The 18,013-nt window shown below is 45.0% G+C and overlaps 1 protein-coding gene across 6 annotated transcripts in view; it reads right to left on the bottom strand.

Annotated features, from left to right (window-relative positions):
• The window catches only part of PLCXD1 (phosphatidylinositol specific phospholipase C X domain containing 1), a 62,226-nt gene that overhangs the window by 26,422 nt on the left and 17,791 nt on the right, over positions 1–18,013 (bottom strand). For 3 of the 6 annotated variants that reach the window (XM_063953078.1, XM_063953079.1, XM_063953080.1), the window contains exon 2: positions 5,934–6,070. In XM_063953078.1, the coding sequence (XP_063809148.1) occupies positions 5,934–6,070 (137 nt within the window). Of the gene's footprint in view, positions 1–5,933; positions 6,071–7,057; positions 7,244–15,752; positions 15,887–18,013 lie in introns of those variants that run through there. The other 3 variants (XM_063953081.1, XM_063953082.1, XM_063953083.1) reach the window with 2 other exon arrangements.

The raw sequence follows: 18,013 nt of genomic DNA, 5'->3' as shown, positions 1-18,013 counted from the left end.
CGTATCTACCAACTGAGTAAAAGGCCGCTATTGCGACCCTGATGGGGTCTGCACCTGAGACAAAGCATCCTCCATGGATTTCCTCCATACCTGAGTCTGAGACTCCGATTTATCCAACCTTTTAGACAAAGAGGCCACACTTTTATTAAGCGTACTTAACATTGTAAGTAAATCAGGTGTCGGCTGCGCCGACAGGGCCAACTCCAGACCCACATCTGCTCCCCCTGCAACCTCCACCGGGGAATAACACTCAGCCTCAGACATGCCGACACGGAGTATTAACACACCGACACACACACACACAGCCTCAGCTAGGGGACAGACCCACAAGGAAGCCCAGATAGAGAAACACAGAGGGAGTATGCCAGCTCACACCTCAGTGCCCATATATTCCAGAAAACAATATATGTTGAAAGCGCTGCTAATAAGAACAATAATTATGCACCAATAACTGTGCCCTCCCCCCCCCGGTTAGCTCCCTGTTACTTGTAGTGGAGCTTGGAGGTCCTGGGCCAGCGTTCTCTGCAGCGGCGTGGATGAGAGAAAATGGCGCTGGTGAGCTGTGCGGCTAAGCCCCGCCCCTTCCCAACGCGCTTCAGCCCGCTAAAATTTTAAAAATGAAAATGCCGGTGGAGGTCTGAAAAATGGTGCCGAGGCACCGAAAAGCCTTCTGCCAGCTTCCCAGACCCAGTAACATGCTGCCCAGGGCGCTCCCCCCCCAGTGCCCTGCACCCTGTGAGTGCCGTTGGTGAAGTGTGTGGGAGCATGGAGCGCAGCGCTACCGCTGTGCTGTACCTCGTTACTGTAGTCTTCTGCCGTCACTGAAGTCTTCTGCATACTCACCCGGCTTCTTTCTTCTGGCTTCTGTGAGGGGGGTGACGGCGCGGCTCCGGGAGCAAGCAGCTAGGCGCACCAAGTGATTGAACCCTCTGGAGCTAATGGTGTCCAGTAGCCTAAGAAGCAGAGCCCTTAACTAAGTAGAAGTAGGTCTGACTTCTCTCCCCTCAGTCCCTCGATGCAGGGAGCCTGTAGCCAGCAGGTCTCCCTGAAAATAAAAAACCTAACATAAAGTCTTTTCTAGAGAAACTCAGGAGAGCTCCCCTAGTGAGTGTCCAGTCAGTCCTGGGCACAAAGTCTAACTGAGGTCTGGAGGAGGGGCATAGAGGGAGGAGCCAGTTCACACCCAGTCAAAGTCTTTTCAGTGTGCCCAGGCTCCTGCAGGGGTGGTATTCATGTGACCACCGGTCAGCTGACCGACAGTCACATGACCTCCTCCACCTCACTGTCCCGATGGTCGGCATGCCGACCAACAGGGACTATTTCCACTCGTGGGTGTCCACGACACCCATAGAGTGGGAATAGAACCCGTGGCGACCGCAGGTCGCCACCGAGCCTGCAGCGTGGCGAGCGTGGAGAGCCCGCAAGGGGCTTGCTGCACTCGCCCCTTCCCGCCGGGATCCCGGCGTCGGTATGCTGCCGGGATCCCGGCGTCGGTAAGCTGACCGGCGGTCAGGAGACCGCCAGTCAGCCGTACTACACCCTCCTGCAGATCCAGTCTATACCCCATGGTCCTTTTGGAGTCCCCAGCATCCTCTAGGACGTAAGAGAAACTTTATTAGAAAGAAACATCCCGGAGACCTTTCCCAGGAAGTTCAAATTAAAAAAGCGGCATGCACATGGCTAAAATTAAACCTACAGGTATTGCACTCTATATTGTAGTTATGTGAAGACTGGTAAAATATATAATACATTTATTAAAACATATTAAATTTGTGTATTTTTATTTTAGGAACACATTTAATTCAATGTCCACATTTAAACCTAATGGCTGAAGTGTTTGTAAAGCAAAAATCCATTCTATTTCTTTCTTTTTAAGAGAGACTGAAATATTCCCACCTCTCCAATGCTGCTGATTTTTTTGGATTCCCGTAAACTTTAATCCCATTGGATTTTTGTTGTGATAGTCCAAGAAATGTTTTGAAACACTGTGTGTTTATAATCCTTTTCTTATGTTGTATATATGTTCCATTATTCTGGAATTCAATTTTCTTTTTGTTTGACCGATATATTGTAAATGTCATGGACACTCCAACAGATAAATGACCCCCTCCGTGTTGCAGGTGATGGCATCTTTTATTTTATACTGTTTCTTTGTGACTTGTGACATAAATTCTCTTGTTGGTGTAGTTGAAATATTTTTGATGTTTTACAAGCTGGATTGTTGTCAAAAAGTTCAGCCCATCTATACATATTTTCTTTGTCCTAAATTTGGATGTTTTTTAAAAGAATAAATTAATTTTTAACTATATTGCCATTCCCGATACATAATTTCACTTATACCGAGATCGGCAGTATCGTCTATTCATGATCCTCAACTCAGGATCAAGTTTAAAGATACCGCTACAGACACATCACCATTAGGAACACTAAGTGGGGTACGCTCAGCTTCTACAGTGTCTCTTCTATATTCAGGGTTCATTGCACTTTTAAAAATATATATGGAATGGAGTTTTAAAGATACCTTTATGAGTTTTTTCAGTACTTACGGATTGTAAGTACGGTACGCCAAATAAGATCCCTTTCTGTGATAGAATTTATGGTATATGTTATCCTGTGTCTTCATTTACATTAGGTGTTTTCCTTTTCCGTTCTCCCTCTTTGAATACAATATCTCGAGAGATGGAACGGATAGAATGTTATCATCAATTCGGATAGGAAGACGTTGAACGCAAAAAGAAATCTTTATATGAGGAAAGCTACATACAAAGACGTGAGTACGGTACGAACCATCTCCACACACTTCAGAGACTTATATTGGAATATCATTGGAGTAGAAACGTATCAACGATATTGTTCTTCCATTTTTTCTACTTTTGAGGGACATTGGACTAATATAAAGAAAACGTCATCGGAGAAAGATTGGAAGAATTTTAGAAAATAAAATTCCACATTGATTCCATAGTAGATTGACTTTCACCTGGGTCCACATAGATGGTATTCCTTCGTGACATCAGGTTGTGACTTGTGAGCAGCTGAGGAAACACTCTTTTTCCTTTTTGATTTGTATTTTGGAGTGTTGAGTGACACCCAGAGTCGACCTTCACTGCAGCCGCAAGGGCACAGCAGTTCACTATTTGTTTAGTTATTCACTTAAGCCGCCTCACAGACCGGGACTCCAATCAGTCACAGAGCGCCGCACGGCGCTAAGGAGAAGCGGCCAGAGTAATAGCAGCAAGCCGGAGCGGGGGAACCAGCCGGAGGAAGACCGACGTCACCATAACACCGTGAACAAGGTTGGTAGCATAGGGAAAGTGAGGGAATTTGGGACTTTCACAATAAGATCATCCCCTCCTGATACAGCAAAAATGGAACCCCTTCTTTCAGCAACCTGGAGACTGCAGCAAATGTATAAAAGGGCTGTTTAACATTTAAATACCCCCCCACCCCCCCCCCATTTTTTTTCTTTCAGGTATTGCACTTTTTAAACAGTTACATTTCATTCAAACAGTTACATTGCACATATATAGTATCAAGTGCTCTGTTTTCATTATTTACAATTTACTATTATTTTCAGAGCAGCTAAAGCACAGGAATCCCAGGCACAGCGCAGTTCTTTTATTACCAAAAAATAGTTCTGTCATAAGACACGCTAATTTAATTCCACTTATTTGTGATACACCAATGTTAGTATTAAGATAGTTAGTACTGTGAACTACGTACCAGTGTCCATATATAGTTGTGAGTTAGTTGCTAGTAGAAGCTGCATGCAATAGGAAACATTGCTTAATGCTGAAAACACCTTTCTCCGCCACATTTCAATATAATTATAACTAAGATTAAATTTTCTTTTATAATGGAAACTTTGGGCAAGCCATACTCGACCTTTACACCATTAATGAAATGGCTTAAGTGGCAAGGGGAAGGAGCGAGCGTATTACTCTCACTTCCATCCTCACCTTCTCTGACTACTACAATAGCAGATCTCTCTGCTAAGCCCCCAATGCCTCAGTTCCCTGGGATAATGGTCTATTTTTTTGTTAATTGTGGTCCCCCCGCCACCATTGCCTAGACTTCACCAGATATAAACGGGATGCAGTTAATTTGCCAGCTGTCAGGATCCCGGCGGTCAAGATACCGACGCCGGAATCCCCGACAGCCGACAATACCAAAGGCCGGAATCCCGGTGCACAGGGGTTATTCCCACTTGTTGGTGTCCACGACACCCATAGAGTGGGAATAAACCCTGTGGCGCTCGCCCCGCTGCTAGTAATCTGGCGGGCGAGATGCCGCTCTCAGGATAATGACAGCCGGCCTCTCGTCCACCGGGAATACATATGTATTCCATATAAACTGCTAAGAGGGTACACAGTTTGAAAGAGACCCCCCTCCTTTTAAGACAAGGTGCCTGCATGTGTGTGCCGACAAGTATTGGAAAGATAGGCACAACACTGGGGTCGATTCAAATGTTTTTTTCCCATGGCCACCACTAGATGGCGCCCAATGGCAGCAATTCGATTGTTCTGCCATTTGGGCCCCCAGCAGCAGCGGAAAACAAAAATTTTTATCGCAGGTTCCTGAGGCGTGGGCCTCAAAACACAATTAAATTGTGAAATTTGGGCATCTAAAAAGTGCTGTTTAGACAGGATTTTTAGATGCCCCAAACAATATAATCAGACCCACTGCCCTTCTGCAATCTATGGAAAACTATTTATTTCTGTAGAGCTGCTAAGGGGGGGGGGGGACATACAGATGTGTCCGCTTATATCTTTTACCTCTAAGTCGCGCTACACATAATGCATGAGTGCCGTGTAACTCGGTAGCACCAAATGTCTTTTTTTCTGTGTTTTATTCCGACAGAATGTAATGCAATAGGACGCACAAGCATGCAAGACGCATTTTTACGGTGAAGAAAAAAGGAAGAAAAAAAAAAGGTCGAAGCTACCGAGTCCCGCCACATTATGGCATGACTGGAATGGCTGTTTAGCGTGACTGCAGCAAGGATGTAAGAGGACACAGCTGTAAATAGAAATAGCAGTCTCTCCCTTTTCAAATTTGTATTCCCACACAGTTACCGGTATCATTATGTGGGTGTGAGAGCACATAGTGCCTTCCCACCATACTGTATATGGAAAATACCAATATAGAAAACAGACACCTGGCGCCAATTATACTCCCAGTGCGACGATCTGTTGACCTTCTGCTAGATATTGTGCTCTATTTGAATACCCACGTGGACAAACACAGTTGGAATTTTATTGTTATGTATTTTTATTGTGAATATTGATGTGGATCAATCAGCTGATATCATAAGATTGATAAATTAATTTGATACTAAGAACCAAAGAGAAATAATTTTTTGTATATACATTTTATATACTGTTTACCAGCGCTTCCTTATTATATATGGAGAATGTACATTTCCTAGTGCAGGGTAACATTCTACGGTGATCACCAGACAATAACTAGTCGGGGGCCACATCATTTGAAAGAGTGGACCTCCCTCTTTCAAATGTGGTTGCCCCTGATTTTTTTGGATGCCAGGATGGGGGGAGACCTTCCCTCATCCCTTGACTCCACTTTTCTGACTGGTAGGGGTCACTAGACATAAATGTCTATGTATGCACATAGTTTGAACGAGGGTGACTCCTCTATTTACATTTTTTTTACATTATAGTACTGTCAATGCGTATTTGCATGCCGATGGAACTTCCTGGACTCACCATCGGCTGCCTGCATGTCCTCACCAGTCACCGTTTTTTTATTTTATTTAGTCCCCCTCACAATGCACAGTGGACGAAGAGTCCTATTGGTCCTTCGCAGTTTTAGTGTCCATGTTGATGATAAGTGGAACTCGTCCTCCTCAGGAAAGGGGTTAAAGAGAAAGACTTTTCAGGTAAAGGCAGAAGGAGTAATAAAAGATCAAAATAAAGTACCTGTGTTGTACTCCATCTTAAAATAACAGAGCGTGTGATAAATGGCACATACTTCTCCAAGAGCAGCAGCAGCTTAGGTAAACTGGGATCAATTGCTGATGATTTGTCTAAACAATACGTCATAGTATCATGACTTCCTGGGAAAATAAGAAATTAATGTTCGGAAACTACAAATCATTGTAAAATACACAAAATCCTTATACACCACTTTCCAAATTTTTTTTGAATATGTATAAAAAAAATTAAAAAAAGTGTTCAAGGAAATGGGGCCACACTCCCAGGTTGTTGTGGCCATGACCCATTCAGCGGTGTTCTGCTGTGATGGATGGATGTAAGGAAGGATAGCTACAGTCCTCATAAGCTGGCCTGGATAACACTGTCACGTGAACAGAGTCTCACATATTTGATGTTATAATCGTAGTGTACAGCACATATACACAGCTTATTCTATGGTCCCTTCTCTCCTATGGTGGCCAGTCACTCTTCAGTAACAATAAGTGCATGGGACTACAGTATAACTAAATGAGTAATTGTGTTGTATTAAATACGGGATCCGGTCTCTAGGTCGACAGTAAGTAGGTCAACATGGTTTCTAGGTCGACATGAACTAGGTCGACGTGAGTTTCACTTTTTTTCCCCCATTTTTAGAACTTTTTCATACTTTACGATCCACGCGGACTACAATTGGGAATGGTAACCTGTGGTAACCGCAGTCGCTCGCCATGCAATGGGACACAGTGCACTAACTGGGGTTCCCGGTCACTCTACGAAGTAAATTATGCCAATTTTTGTTTTTTTTAAAGACTCATGTCGACCTTTTTCATGTCAACCTAGAGTCCCTGTCGACTTAGAACCCATGGCGACCTACTTACTGTCAACCAATAGTGGTCGACCTAGACACTGTCGACCTAAGTCTAGTCTATCTAACATACCACACCCATTAAATACCATAAGCTCATAAGCGAACACACAGTGATTCAAAAACTATAAAGCAGAAAAAAGTTGACTTGAAACATTATTGTTGTAACACTAAAAACAGGCAATGTTCCATATTTAAAAACATAAGGAAAAATTACAATGTCCCATTATTTGCTACAGTAGTCATACATTTATCAGTATCATACCTCAGTGGATAGGGACAAGTAACTCACACCATAGTGCAGAAATAAGATACGGAGCTACTAGGAAACGAAATGCAGGTCACTATCATAACTGATTGAGGCTTACGGTAAGGTACAGTTTCTCCAACAGTGTACTTATACACTCAATTCAATCTGTGCCATGTCATTTATGGTCAGAATGTTCTTGTCCTGTGTATTCAATAGGAAAGAATATGGAATGACCAAAGGCAGACAAATGTCTCACACGGTAACTGAAAGGGAAACCTTGTCTATTGCACATGTAACAACCCTGCCGTAAGGTGGAAAATGTGCACTGAACCAGACCAGCCAATGAGCAGTTAGCGTGTGACAGTCTATTTACATTAGACAACGAATGACAGTGTGTTACGGTTTGTCACATTTTTCATCTGAATGCAAATCTAGGAAAATTGTCCTAAGGAGAGCGCAAGCATTGCTCAAAATGTGCAAATCTGCACTATAACCATAGTAAATAGTCATACTGTACATTTGTTTCCATCATCTAATTTGCAGTACACAGATAAAAATAAGATTTTACTCACCGGTAAATCTATTTCTCGTAGTCCGTAGTGGATGCTGGGGACTCCGTAAGGACCATGGGGAATAGACGGGCTCCGCAGGAGACTGGGCACTCTAAGAAAGATTTAGTACTACTGGTGTGCACTGGCTCCTCCCTCTATGCCCCTCCTCCAGACCTCAGTTAAGGAAACTGTGCCCGGAAGAGCTGACATTACAAGGAAAGGATTTTGGAATCCAGGGTAAGACTCATACCAGCCACACCAATCACACCGTATAACTTGTGATAAACTTACCCAGTTAACAGTATGAACAAACAACAGAGCATCAACCAATAGATGCCAACATAACATAACCCTTTATTAAGCAATAACTATATACACGTATTGCAGAAAGTCCGCACTTGGGACGGGCGCCCAGCATCCACTACGGACTACGAGAAATAGATTTACCGGTGAGTAAAATCTTATTTTCTCTAACGTCCTAGTGGATGCTGGGGACTCCGTAAGGACCATGGGGATTATACCAAAGCACCCAAACGGGCGGGAGAGTGCGGATGACTCTGCAGCACCGAATGGGCAAACACAAGGTCCTCCTCAGCCAGGGTATCAAACTTGTAGAATTTTGCAAATGTGTTTGAACCCGACCAAGTAGCAGCTCGGCAAAGCTGTAATGCAGAGACCCCTCGGGCAGCCGCCCAAGAAGAGCCCACCTTCCTTGTGGAATGGGCTTTCACTGATTTTGGATGCAGCAATCCAGCCGCAGAATGAGCCTGCTGAATCGTGTTACAGATCCAGCGAGCAATAGTTTTCTTTGAAGCAGGAGCACCCAGCTTGTTGGATGCATACAGGATAAACAGCGAGTCAGTCTTCCTGACTCCAGCCGTTGTGGTTACATAAATCTTCAAAGCCCTGACTACGTCCAGCAACTTGGAATCCTCCAAGTCACGAGTAGCCGCAGGCACCACAATAGGTTGGTTCAAATGAAAAGATGACACCACCTTTGGCAGAAATTGCGGACGAGTCCGCAATTCTGCCCTGTCCATATGGAAAACCAGATAGGGGCTTTTACATGACAAAGCCGCCAATTCTGACACACGCCTAGCCGAAGCTAAGGCCAACAGCATGACCACTTTCCATGTGAGATACTTTAGCTCCACTGTCTTAAGTGGCTCAAACCAGTGGGATTTCAGGAAACCCAACACCACGTTAAGATCCCAAGGTGCCACTGGTGGCACAAAAGGGGGCTGAATATGCAGCACTCCCTTAACAAACGTCTGAACCTCAGGAAGTGAAGCCAGTTCTTTTTGAAAGAAAATGGATAGGGCCGAAATCTGGACCTTTATGGACCCTAATTTTAGGCCCATAGTCACTCCTGACTGTAGGAAGTGCAGGAATCGGCCCAGCTGGAATTCCTCTGTAGGGGCCTTCCTGGCCTCACACCAAGCAACATATTTTCGCCATATACGGTGATAATGCTTTGCTGTCACGTCCTTCCTAGCCTTTATCAGCGTAGGAATAACTTCATCCGGAATGCCTTTTTCCGCTAGGATCCGGCGTTCAACCGCCATGCCGTCAAACGCAGCCGCGGTAAGTCTTGAAACAGACAGGGCCCTTGTTGACAGGTCCTGTCTGAGAGGCAGAGGTCATGGGTCCTCTGTGAGCATTTCTTGCAGTTCCGGGTACCAAGTCCTTCTTGGCCAATCCGGAACAATGAGTATTGTTCTCACTCCTCTTTTTCTTACGATTCTCAGCACCTTGGGTATGAGAGGAAGAGGAGGAAACACATAGACCGACTGGAACACCCACGGTGTTACTAGTGCGTCCACAGCTATCGCCTGAGGGTCCCTTGACCTGGCGCAATACCTTTTTAGCTTTTTGTTGAGGCGGGACGCCATCATGTCCACCTGTGGCAGTTCCCATCGATTTGCAATCTGCGTGAAGACTTCCTGATGAAGTCCCCACTCTACCGGGTGGAGGTCGTGTCTACTGAGGAAGTCTGCTTCCCAGTTGTCCACTCCCGGAATGAACACTGCTGACAGTGCTTGCACGTGATTCTCCGCCCACCGAAGAATCCTGGTGGCTTCCGCCATTGCCACCCTGCTTCTTGTGCCGCCCTGGCGGTTTACATGGGCCACTGCAGTGATGTTGTCTGACTGAATCAGCACTGGTTGGTTTCGAAGCAGAGGCTCCGCTTGACTCAGGGCGTTGTATATGGCCCTTAGTTCCAGGATATTGATGAGCAGACAAGTCTCCTGACTTGACCACAGCCCTTGGCAGTTTCTTCCCTGAGTGACTGCCCCCCATCCTCGGAGGCTTGCATCCGTGGTCACCAGGACCCAGCCCTGTATGCCGAACCTGCGGCCCTCGAGAAGGTGAACACTCTGCAGCCACCACAGAAGAGACACCCTGGCCCTGGGGGACAGGGTGATCAGCCGATGCATCTGAAGATGCGATCCGGACCACTTGTCCAACAGATCCCACTGAAAGATCCTCGCATGGAACCTGCCGAAGGGAATGGCTTCGTATGACGCCACCATCTTTCCCAGGACTCGCGTGCAGTGATGCACCGATACCTGTTTTAGTTTTAGGAGGTCTCTGACCAGAGTCACGAGCTCCTGTGCCTTCTCCTCCGGGAGAAACACCTTCTTCTGGTCTGTGTCCAGAATCATGCCCAGGAAGGGCAGACGCGTCGTAGGAATCAGCTGCGACTTTGGGATATTCAGAATCCAGCCGTGCTGTTGCAACACTTCCTGAGAGTGTGCTACGCTGATCAGCAACTGCTCCCTGGACCTCACCTTTATGAGGAGATCGTCCAAGTATGGGATAACTGTAACTCCTTGCTTTCGAAGGAGCACCATCATCTCCGCCATTACCTTGGTAAATATTCTTGGTGCCGTGGACAGGCCAAACGGCAACGTCTGGAATTGGTAATGACAGTCCTGTACCACAAACCTGAGGTACTCCTGATGAGGTGGATAAATGGGGACATGCAAGTAAGCATCCTTGATGTCCAGAGACACCATAAAATCCCCCTCTTCCAGGCTTGCAATGACCGCTCTGAGCGATTCCATTTTGAACTTGAATTTCTTCAGATAAATGTTCAGGGATTTTAAATTCAAAATGGGTCTGACCGAACCGTCCGGTTTCGGTACCACAAACATAGTGGAATAGTAACCCCTTCCCTGTTGAAGGAGGGGAACCTTTACCACCACCTGCTGGAGATATAACTTGCGAATCACCGCTAACACTACCTCCCTTTCCATGGGGGAAGCTGGCAGGGACGATTTTAGGTAACGGTGAGGTGGTGTCACTTCGAATTCCAGCTTGTATCCCTGAGACACAATTTGTATAGCCCAAGGATCCACCCGTGAGCGAACCCACTGATGGCTGAAATTTCGGAGACGCGCCCCCACCGCTCCTGGCTCCGCCTGCGGAGCCCCAGCGTCATGCGATGGATTTAGTGGAAGCTGGGGAGGACTTTTGTTCCTGGGAACTAGCTGCATGGTGCAGCTTCTTTCCTCTACCCCTGCCTCTGGCAAGAAAGGATGCACCTCTGACTTTCTTGCTTTTTTGGGAACGAAAGGACTGCATTTGGTAATACGGTGCTTTCTTTGGCTGTGAGGGAATATATGGTAAAAAATTTGACTTCCCAGCCGTAGCTGTGGAAACTAGGTCAGAGAGACCGTCCCCCAAACAATTCCTCACCCTTGTAAGGTAAAACCTCCATGTGTTTTTTAGAGTCGGCATCACCTGTCCATTGCCGAGTCCACAGAACCCTTCTGGCAGAAATCGACATTGCGTTTATTCTAGAGCTTAGCAGGCAAATGTCCCTCTGGGCATCCCTCATATATAGGACAGCGTCTTTGATATGTCCTAGGGTCAGTAAAATAGTCTCCCTGTCCAGGGTATCTATCTCTTCAGACAGAGTATCTGTCCATGCTGCTACAGCACTACACATCCAGGCCGAAGCAATTGCTGGCCTCAGTAGAGTACCAGAATGTGTATAAACAGACTTCAGGATACCTTTCTGCTTTCTATCTGCAGGATCCTTTAGGGCGGCCGTATCCTGTGACGGCAGGGCCACCTTCTTAGATAAGCGCGTCAACGCTTTGTCTACCCTAGGGGGGAGGATTCCCAGCGTAACCTGTCCGTTGGCGGGAAAGGATACGCCATAAGTAATCTTTTGGAAATCAGTACTTTCCTATCAGGAGAATCCCAAGCTTTTTCACATAATTCGTTTAATTCATGTGAAGGGGGAAAAGTCCCTTCTTGCTTTTTCTCCCCAAACATATAAACCCTCTTGTCAGGGACAGGGTTTTCCTCCGATATGTGCAATACATCCTTCATTGCTATAATCATGTAGCGGATGGCTTTAATCATTTTAGGCTGCAACTTTGCATCATTGCCATCGACACTGGAGTCAGAATCCGTGTCAACAATCTGGGATAGTGGGCGCTTTTGAGACCCTGACGGCCTCTGAGCTGTAGGATCAGACATGGGTTGAGACCCTGACTGTCCCAAGACTTCAGCTTTATCCAACCTTTTATGCAAGGAGTTTACGTTATCATTTAACACCTTCCACATATCCATCCAATCAGGTGTCGGCACCGTCGGCGGCGACACCACATTCATTTGCACCTGTTCTGCCTCCACGTACCCTTCTTCGTCAAACATGTCGACACAAACGTACCGACACACCGCACACACACAGGGGATGCTCTAAATGAGGACAGGACCCCCACAAGGCCTTTTGGGGAGACAGAGAGAGTATGCCAGCACACACCCCAGCGCTATATAACCCAGGGATTACACAGTAACTTGGTGTTTACCCAGTAGCTGCTGCATAATGATAAATGTGCCTAAATTTATGTGCCCCCCCCCCTCTCTTTTTTACCCTTTTTCTACCTTGAGACTGCAGGGGAGAGCCTGGGGAGCTTCCTCTCAGCGGAGCTGTGGAGAGAAAATGGCGCTGGTGAGTGCTGAGGAAGAAGGCCCCGCCCCCTCAGCGGCGGGCTTCTGTCCAGTTTCTGTGTAAAAATAATGGCGGGGGCTCGTACATATATACAGTGCCTAGCTGTATATATGTGCCTTTTTGCCAAGAGGTATCATAATTGCTGCCCAGGGCGCCCCCCCCTGCGCCCTGCACCCTACAGTGACCGGAGTGTGCAGGTAGTGTGGGAGCAATGGCGCACAGCTGCAGTGCTGTGCGCTACCTCATGTGAAGACAGGAGTCTTCTGCCGCCGATTTCGATGTCTTCTTACTTCTGCCGGCTTCTGTCTTCTGGCTCTGCGAGGGGGATGGCGGCGCGGCTTCGGGAACGGACGACCAAGGTTAAGATCCTGTGTTCGAACCCTCTGGAGCTAATAGTGTCCAGTAGCCTAAGAAGTGCAACCTAGCCGCAGTTAGTAGGTTTGCTTCTCTCCCTTCAGTCCCTCGTAGCAGAGAGTCTGTTGCCAGCAGAAGCTCTCTGAAAATAAAAAACCCTAACTAAAATACTTTCTTCTTAGCAAGCTCAGGAGAGCTCACTAAAAGCACCCAGCTCTGTCCGGGCACAGATTCTAACTGAGGTCTGGAGGAGGGGCATAGAGGGATGAGCCAGTGCACACCAGTAGTACTAAATCTTTCTTAGAGTGCCCAGTCTCCTGCGGAGCCCGTCTATTCCCCATGGTCCTTACGGAGTCCCCAGCATCCACTAGGACGTTAGAGAAAGGTTATTACTAATTGGTTGCAAAGTCTAGTTTAGATGTGAACCATTAACAAATGTTAACATTAACAAAATCATTAAATTAGGACAATGAATTGTATATTTCCTTCAGCAAAGCACGAGTGTAACACATACTTGATAAAAATTAATACTGAAAATCAAGGAATGTTTCTATAAATAAGAGACAAGCTGCAACTACTTTGTGCCACAGACAAAGCAAAGGTTACATTATCCCAAGATAATATGCATTTTACATGTTTTATGAGTGGATTGAGGAGACTGTCATCCAACCTTTACCCCGGCTGCTGAGAATGCTGGGAGGTGAGCAGGTTCATGTAACAGGCAAGCTATGCACAGTCAAGGGAAGCACAACATGCCATTGGTAGTGTGACAACACTTTACGTAGCATGGTCATTTTTTTTGTGCATTTTGGTCCAGTACGATTTTGCGAGGTTTGTATATTTATATATATGGTAAAAGCAGAGCCGGCCCTAACCAATATGATGCCCTAGGCAAGATTTTGGCTGGTGCCCCCTAGCACCGCCGCTAGTTCTGAAGGAGAAAAGAAGAAAAAACGGAAAGCGCTGAGTTCCAGGAAATATATGAGACGATGAGAGCCAACAATTCAAAATTAATACAGATTTAATAATATTGTAGATCAAATAAAAATAAAATATGAAAATAAAAACTGCATATAAAACCTAAAAACGTATATTATAAATCACCTCTGTATACTCCGTATCTGGACATAAAATGAGCATAAGTTCATATCATTAGTGAATGAAGAGAATGTCCATAATTGATAGAACCGATGAATGCTTTGCAAATAACCGGCAAAGAAAGATGTGGAGGCAGTCCCGGATTGTAGCTGACTAGGTATGAACACAGAACCGCTGGCAATTATATGAGGGACTGTAATCCCAGAGTAGTGTTTGTTTCAAAACACCTGGTTCAAGGTGATTATTTTACCTCTCCTGTGGGCTGGCGATGGGCCGAGCGTCCTCGGCCTGATGTCCTGCAGTGCCCACTTGCGCTATGCGGCGTGATGGAGGTTCAGATGATATCCCGGGTGTAAAGGATAATGCCAGCGTTGTGTTGTAGAGCCGCGGTCAGCGGTGGTGGGAAGCTTGGAAGCACTCGTACCGGAGCAAGGCAAATGGTGTATCAGTGGTAACACCGGAGTAGAGGTGAGCTGGAGGCGGAGTCCTAACGCGTTTCGTCACGCTCCACGTGACTTTGTCAAAGGTATACTCCTGCCAATGACTGGCCGGTATTTAAAGCCAGTTCAGAGGTTCTAACAGCTGGAACAATAGCAGAACAACCATCAGCAGGAGAGACTTGTATCACAGGGTATGACAACTGAAGCACTGACATGACTGACAACGCTGGCATTATCCTTTACACCCGGGATATCATCTGAACCTCCATCACGCCGCATAGCGCAAGTGGGCACTGCAGGACATCAGGCCGAGGATGCTCGGCCCATCGCCAGCCCACAGGAGAGGTAAAATAATCACCTTGAACCAGGTGTTTTGAAACAAACACTACTCTGGGATTACAGTCCCTCATATAATTGCCAGCGGTTCTGTGTTCATACCTAGTCAGCTACAATCCGGGACTGCCTCCACATCTTTCTTTGCCGGTTATTTGCAAAGCATTCATCAGTTCTATCAATTATGGACATTCTCTTCATTCACTAATGATATGAACTTATGCTCATTTTATGTCCAGATACGGAGTATACAGAGGTGATTTATAATATACGTTTTTAGGTTTTATATGCAGTTTTTATTTTCATATTTTATTTTTATTTGATCTACAATATTATTAAATCTGTATTAATTTTGAATTGTTGGCTCTCATCGTCTCATATATTTCCTGGAACTCAGCGCTTTCCGTTTTTTCTTCTTTTCTTTTTCTAAATTATCACTACCACACATAGTGTTTACGGATGCGCAGCCTTCCAGGATAACTCTATATTCACGATTAATATTATCTGTGAATTTACACAAACAAAAACTGTGGGGCGCTTTTTAACAGTGAGTTGTTGCTTTTTACCCTTGTTATTCTGAAGGAGATGCCTGGCATGAGTCAGATGGCAGCTCTGCTAACGTCGGGCGCCTTTTGTTTATGAAAATGCATCTTATTTGCATTACTATGTGGCTAGGAGCAGCTTCTGCTGATTAAATTGATATGCAGCATGCCTATATACTGTGTACGACTGTGGCTGTATCTGCATACAAAATGCTACATTACAGTGATTTCCAGCAATACACTGCAACGTAGCATTTCTTATGCAGATACAGCCGCAGTCACACACAGAATATAGGCATGCCGCATATCATTTTAATCAGCACAAGCTGCTGGTGCCCCTAAGCATACCAAATGCCCTAGGCATTAGCCTAGTTTGCCTATACCTAAGGCCGGCTCTGGGTAAAAGTATACATAAAATAGCACCTGGAATTGATAAGTTGTACAGGGGAATATCCCATAGTTTCTCACACAGATGTGACATCCACTGAGCGTTCCCTCCCTTATCAATATCACATTTCTGCAAACATTTCCATTCCATCTTGTAACTGTGCTGACCACTGTAATGACAGAAAAAAAAATTAACTTATTTTAACTTATTTAGTCATTAATTCTGACATTATTGGGGGAATCAATTCATAGTGTTGTGCAGGACATCACTAATGTCTGGGAGTGCACAATACCCTCTATTTTGGGGAAAAGTCTTTGCTCATTTCCCTTTGCACCTCTATGGGGTCTGAGGAGGGAAAATTAGCAAAGATATTGGTCGCACAATGCCTGACAGTTCCAGAACCACTGTGCAGCAATGCTAGGAGTTTCATTTCCACCTACGTGATGTGTTTTATACCAGTCATGTTAGAAATATACAGTATTGCACAATCTAAGCAGTCTCCAATATACAGATTAATACACTGAAGGCGTTGTGATTAATCTATGAGACAAATATTAGATAAAATGACTGAACCAAACAGCTGTTCACTGACTGTAAACAAAAAGTAAATAAATTCAAACAAATGTGAGTTTTTTTATGTTCTCCTAACTCTGAATCAGCCCCATACATTTTGTATATTACTATTTACAATTGTTAACAATAAAAATATGATATTTTAAACTCAGAAAATGTAAAGAGATTATTAAAATACGTTCCCTACAAACAATGCGTAAAAACGCCACTCCAATAGAAGAATGGACTTCTGGGTAATGCCATATAATAAATGGGTCAATTAACCTGCTGGGTTAAGGTCCCAGGACAGTGCAGACCTTATTGTTGTGCAGGTTAGGTTTTGCTGGGCAGCATGTAAACTGTTATAGAGACAAATAAGAGCAATCTCATTTAAAACACAGAAAGATTTTGTTTTAGGGAAAAATTGTCCCTACATTGAGGAGCTCAAACTGGGATGAACCAGACTTGTAAATGTTACATATTTAGCAAGGTACAAAATAAATAAATGTTCAAGTACAAAGTTGTGATATGTTTCATGGTTTGTTTTAAATACATGTGGATGACAACATGTGAGGTTCTAGGTATACTTTTTCAGCAATTGAAATTATAACACAAAATCCACTACATGGCAAAATGTACAAGGACACCCGAACATCATATCTACAGGTGCTCTGTCCAAAACCATAGACATTAATATACATTTGGTCCTCATTATAACAGCTTTGACTCTTCTGAGTAGCCTTTGCACTGGATTTTGAAACATGACTGGAGATTCACATCCATGCAGCCGCTAGACAGAGCATTAGCTGATGTCAGGGCTCTGTGCAGGCCAATCAAATTCTTCCACACCAAACTATTTTTAAAGGCCCTTGCTCTGTGCACAGGGGCACTGTCACACTGAGATAGGAAAGGGCCTTTTCCAAACTGTTGTCACAAAGTTGGAAGCACACAATTCTCTAGAATGTAATTGTAAGATGTAGCCAAACCATGGAAAACAGTCCCAGACAATTATTCCACCTTGACCAAAATTTTAAGTTGGTGGTATACATTTGGGTAGGAAGCATTTTCCTGGCCTCTGCAAAACCCAGATGGTAAAGCATGTTTCATCACTCCAGAAAATGTGGTTTCACTGTTCTAGAGTGAAAGGAAAGTGTGCTTTATAACACTCCTTCATGGCACATTGTGATCTGAGGCTTGTGTGCTGCTACTTAACCATGGAAACCCATTGAACAATTCTTAAGCTGACATTGCTTCCGTTTGGAACTTGTTAGTTAAGCCCCATACACACTGGACAATTTTTTGAACTATGTGGATCATAGCAACACATCGTTCTTAATCATACTGTTACCAATGCGCACTCTTGCAGGTTAACAATATAGCCTATTGTCCAAACATGCAGGTAAATCTGACAATGTCATCAGAAACTGCATGTTCGGGGTTGTGGCAGGATGACATCACTGAACGATATTGTTAGCTATATCGTTCAGTGTGTAATATGTTGTTTGCCTGGGAGTTAAAGGGCAAACACTGACGATATCGCTCATGGGCCCTGATTCCGAGATGATCGTAGCTGTGCTAAATTAGATGATCGTAGCTGTGCTAAATTTAGCACAGCTACGATCATTCACACTGACATGCGGGGGGACGCCCAGCACAGGGCTAGTCCGCCCCGCATGTCAGTGCCGCCCCCCTCCCCCGCAGAAGTGCAAAGGCATCGCACAGCGGCCCATGCCTTTGCACTTCA

The sequence above is a fragment of the Pseudophryne corroboree genome, chromosome 2, assembly GCF_028390025.1.
Source record: "Pseudophryne corroboree isolate aPseCor3 chromosome 2, aPseCor3.hap2, whole genome shotgun sequence".
Lineage (NCBI taxonomy): Eukaryota > Metazoa > Chordata > Amphibia > Anura > Myobatrachidae > Pseudophryne > Pseudophryne corroboree.
The sequence above is the reverse complement of the archived record's forward strand: the minus strand, read 5'-3'. Positions and strand labels throughout refer to the sequence as shown.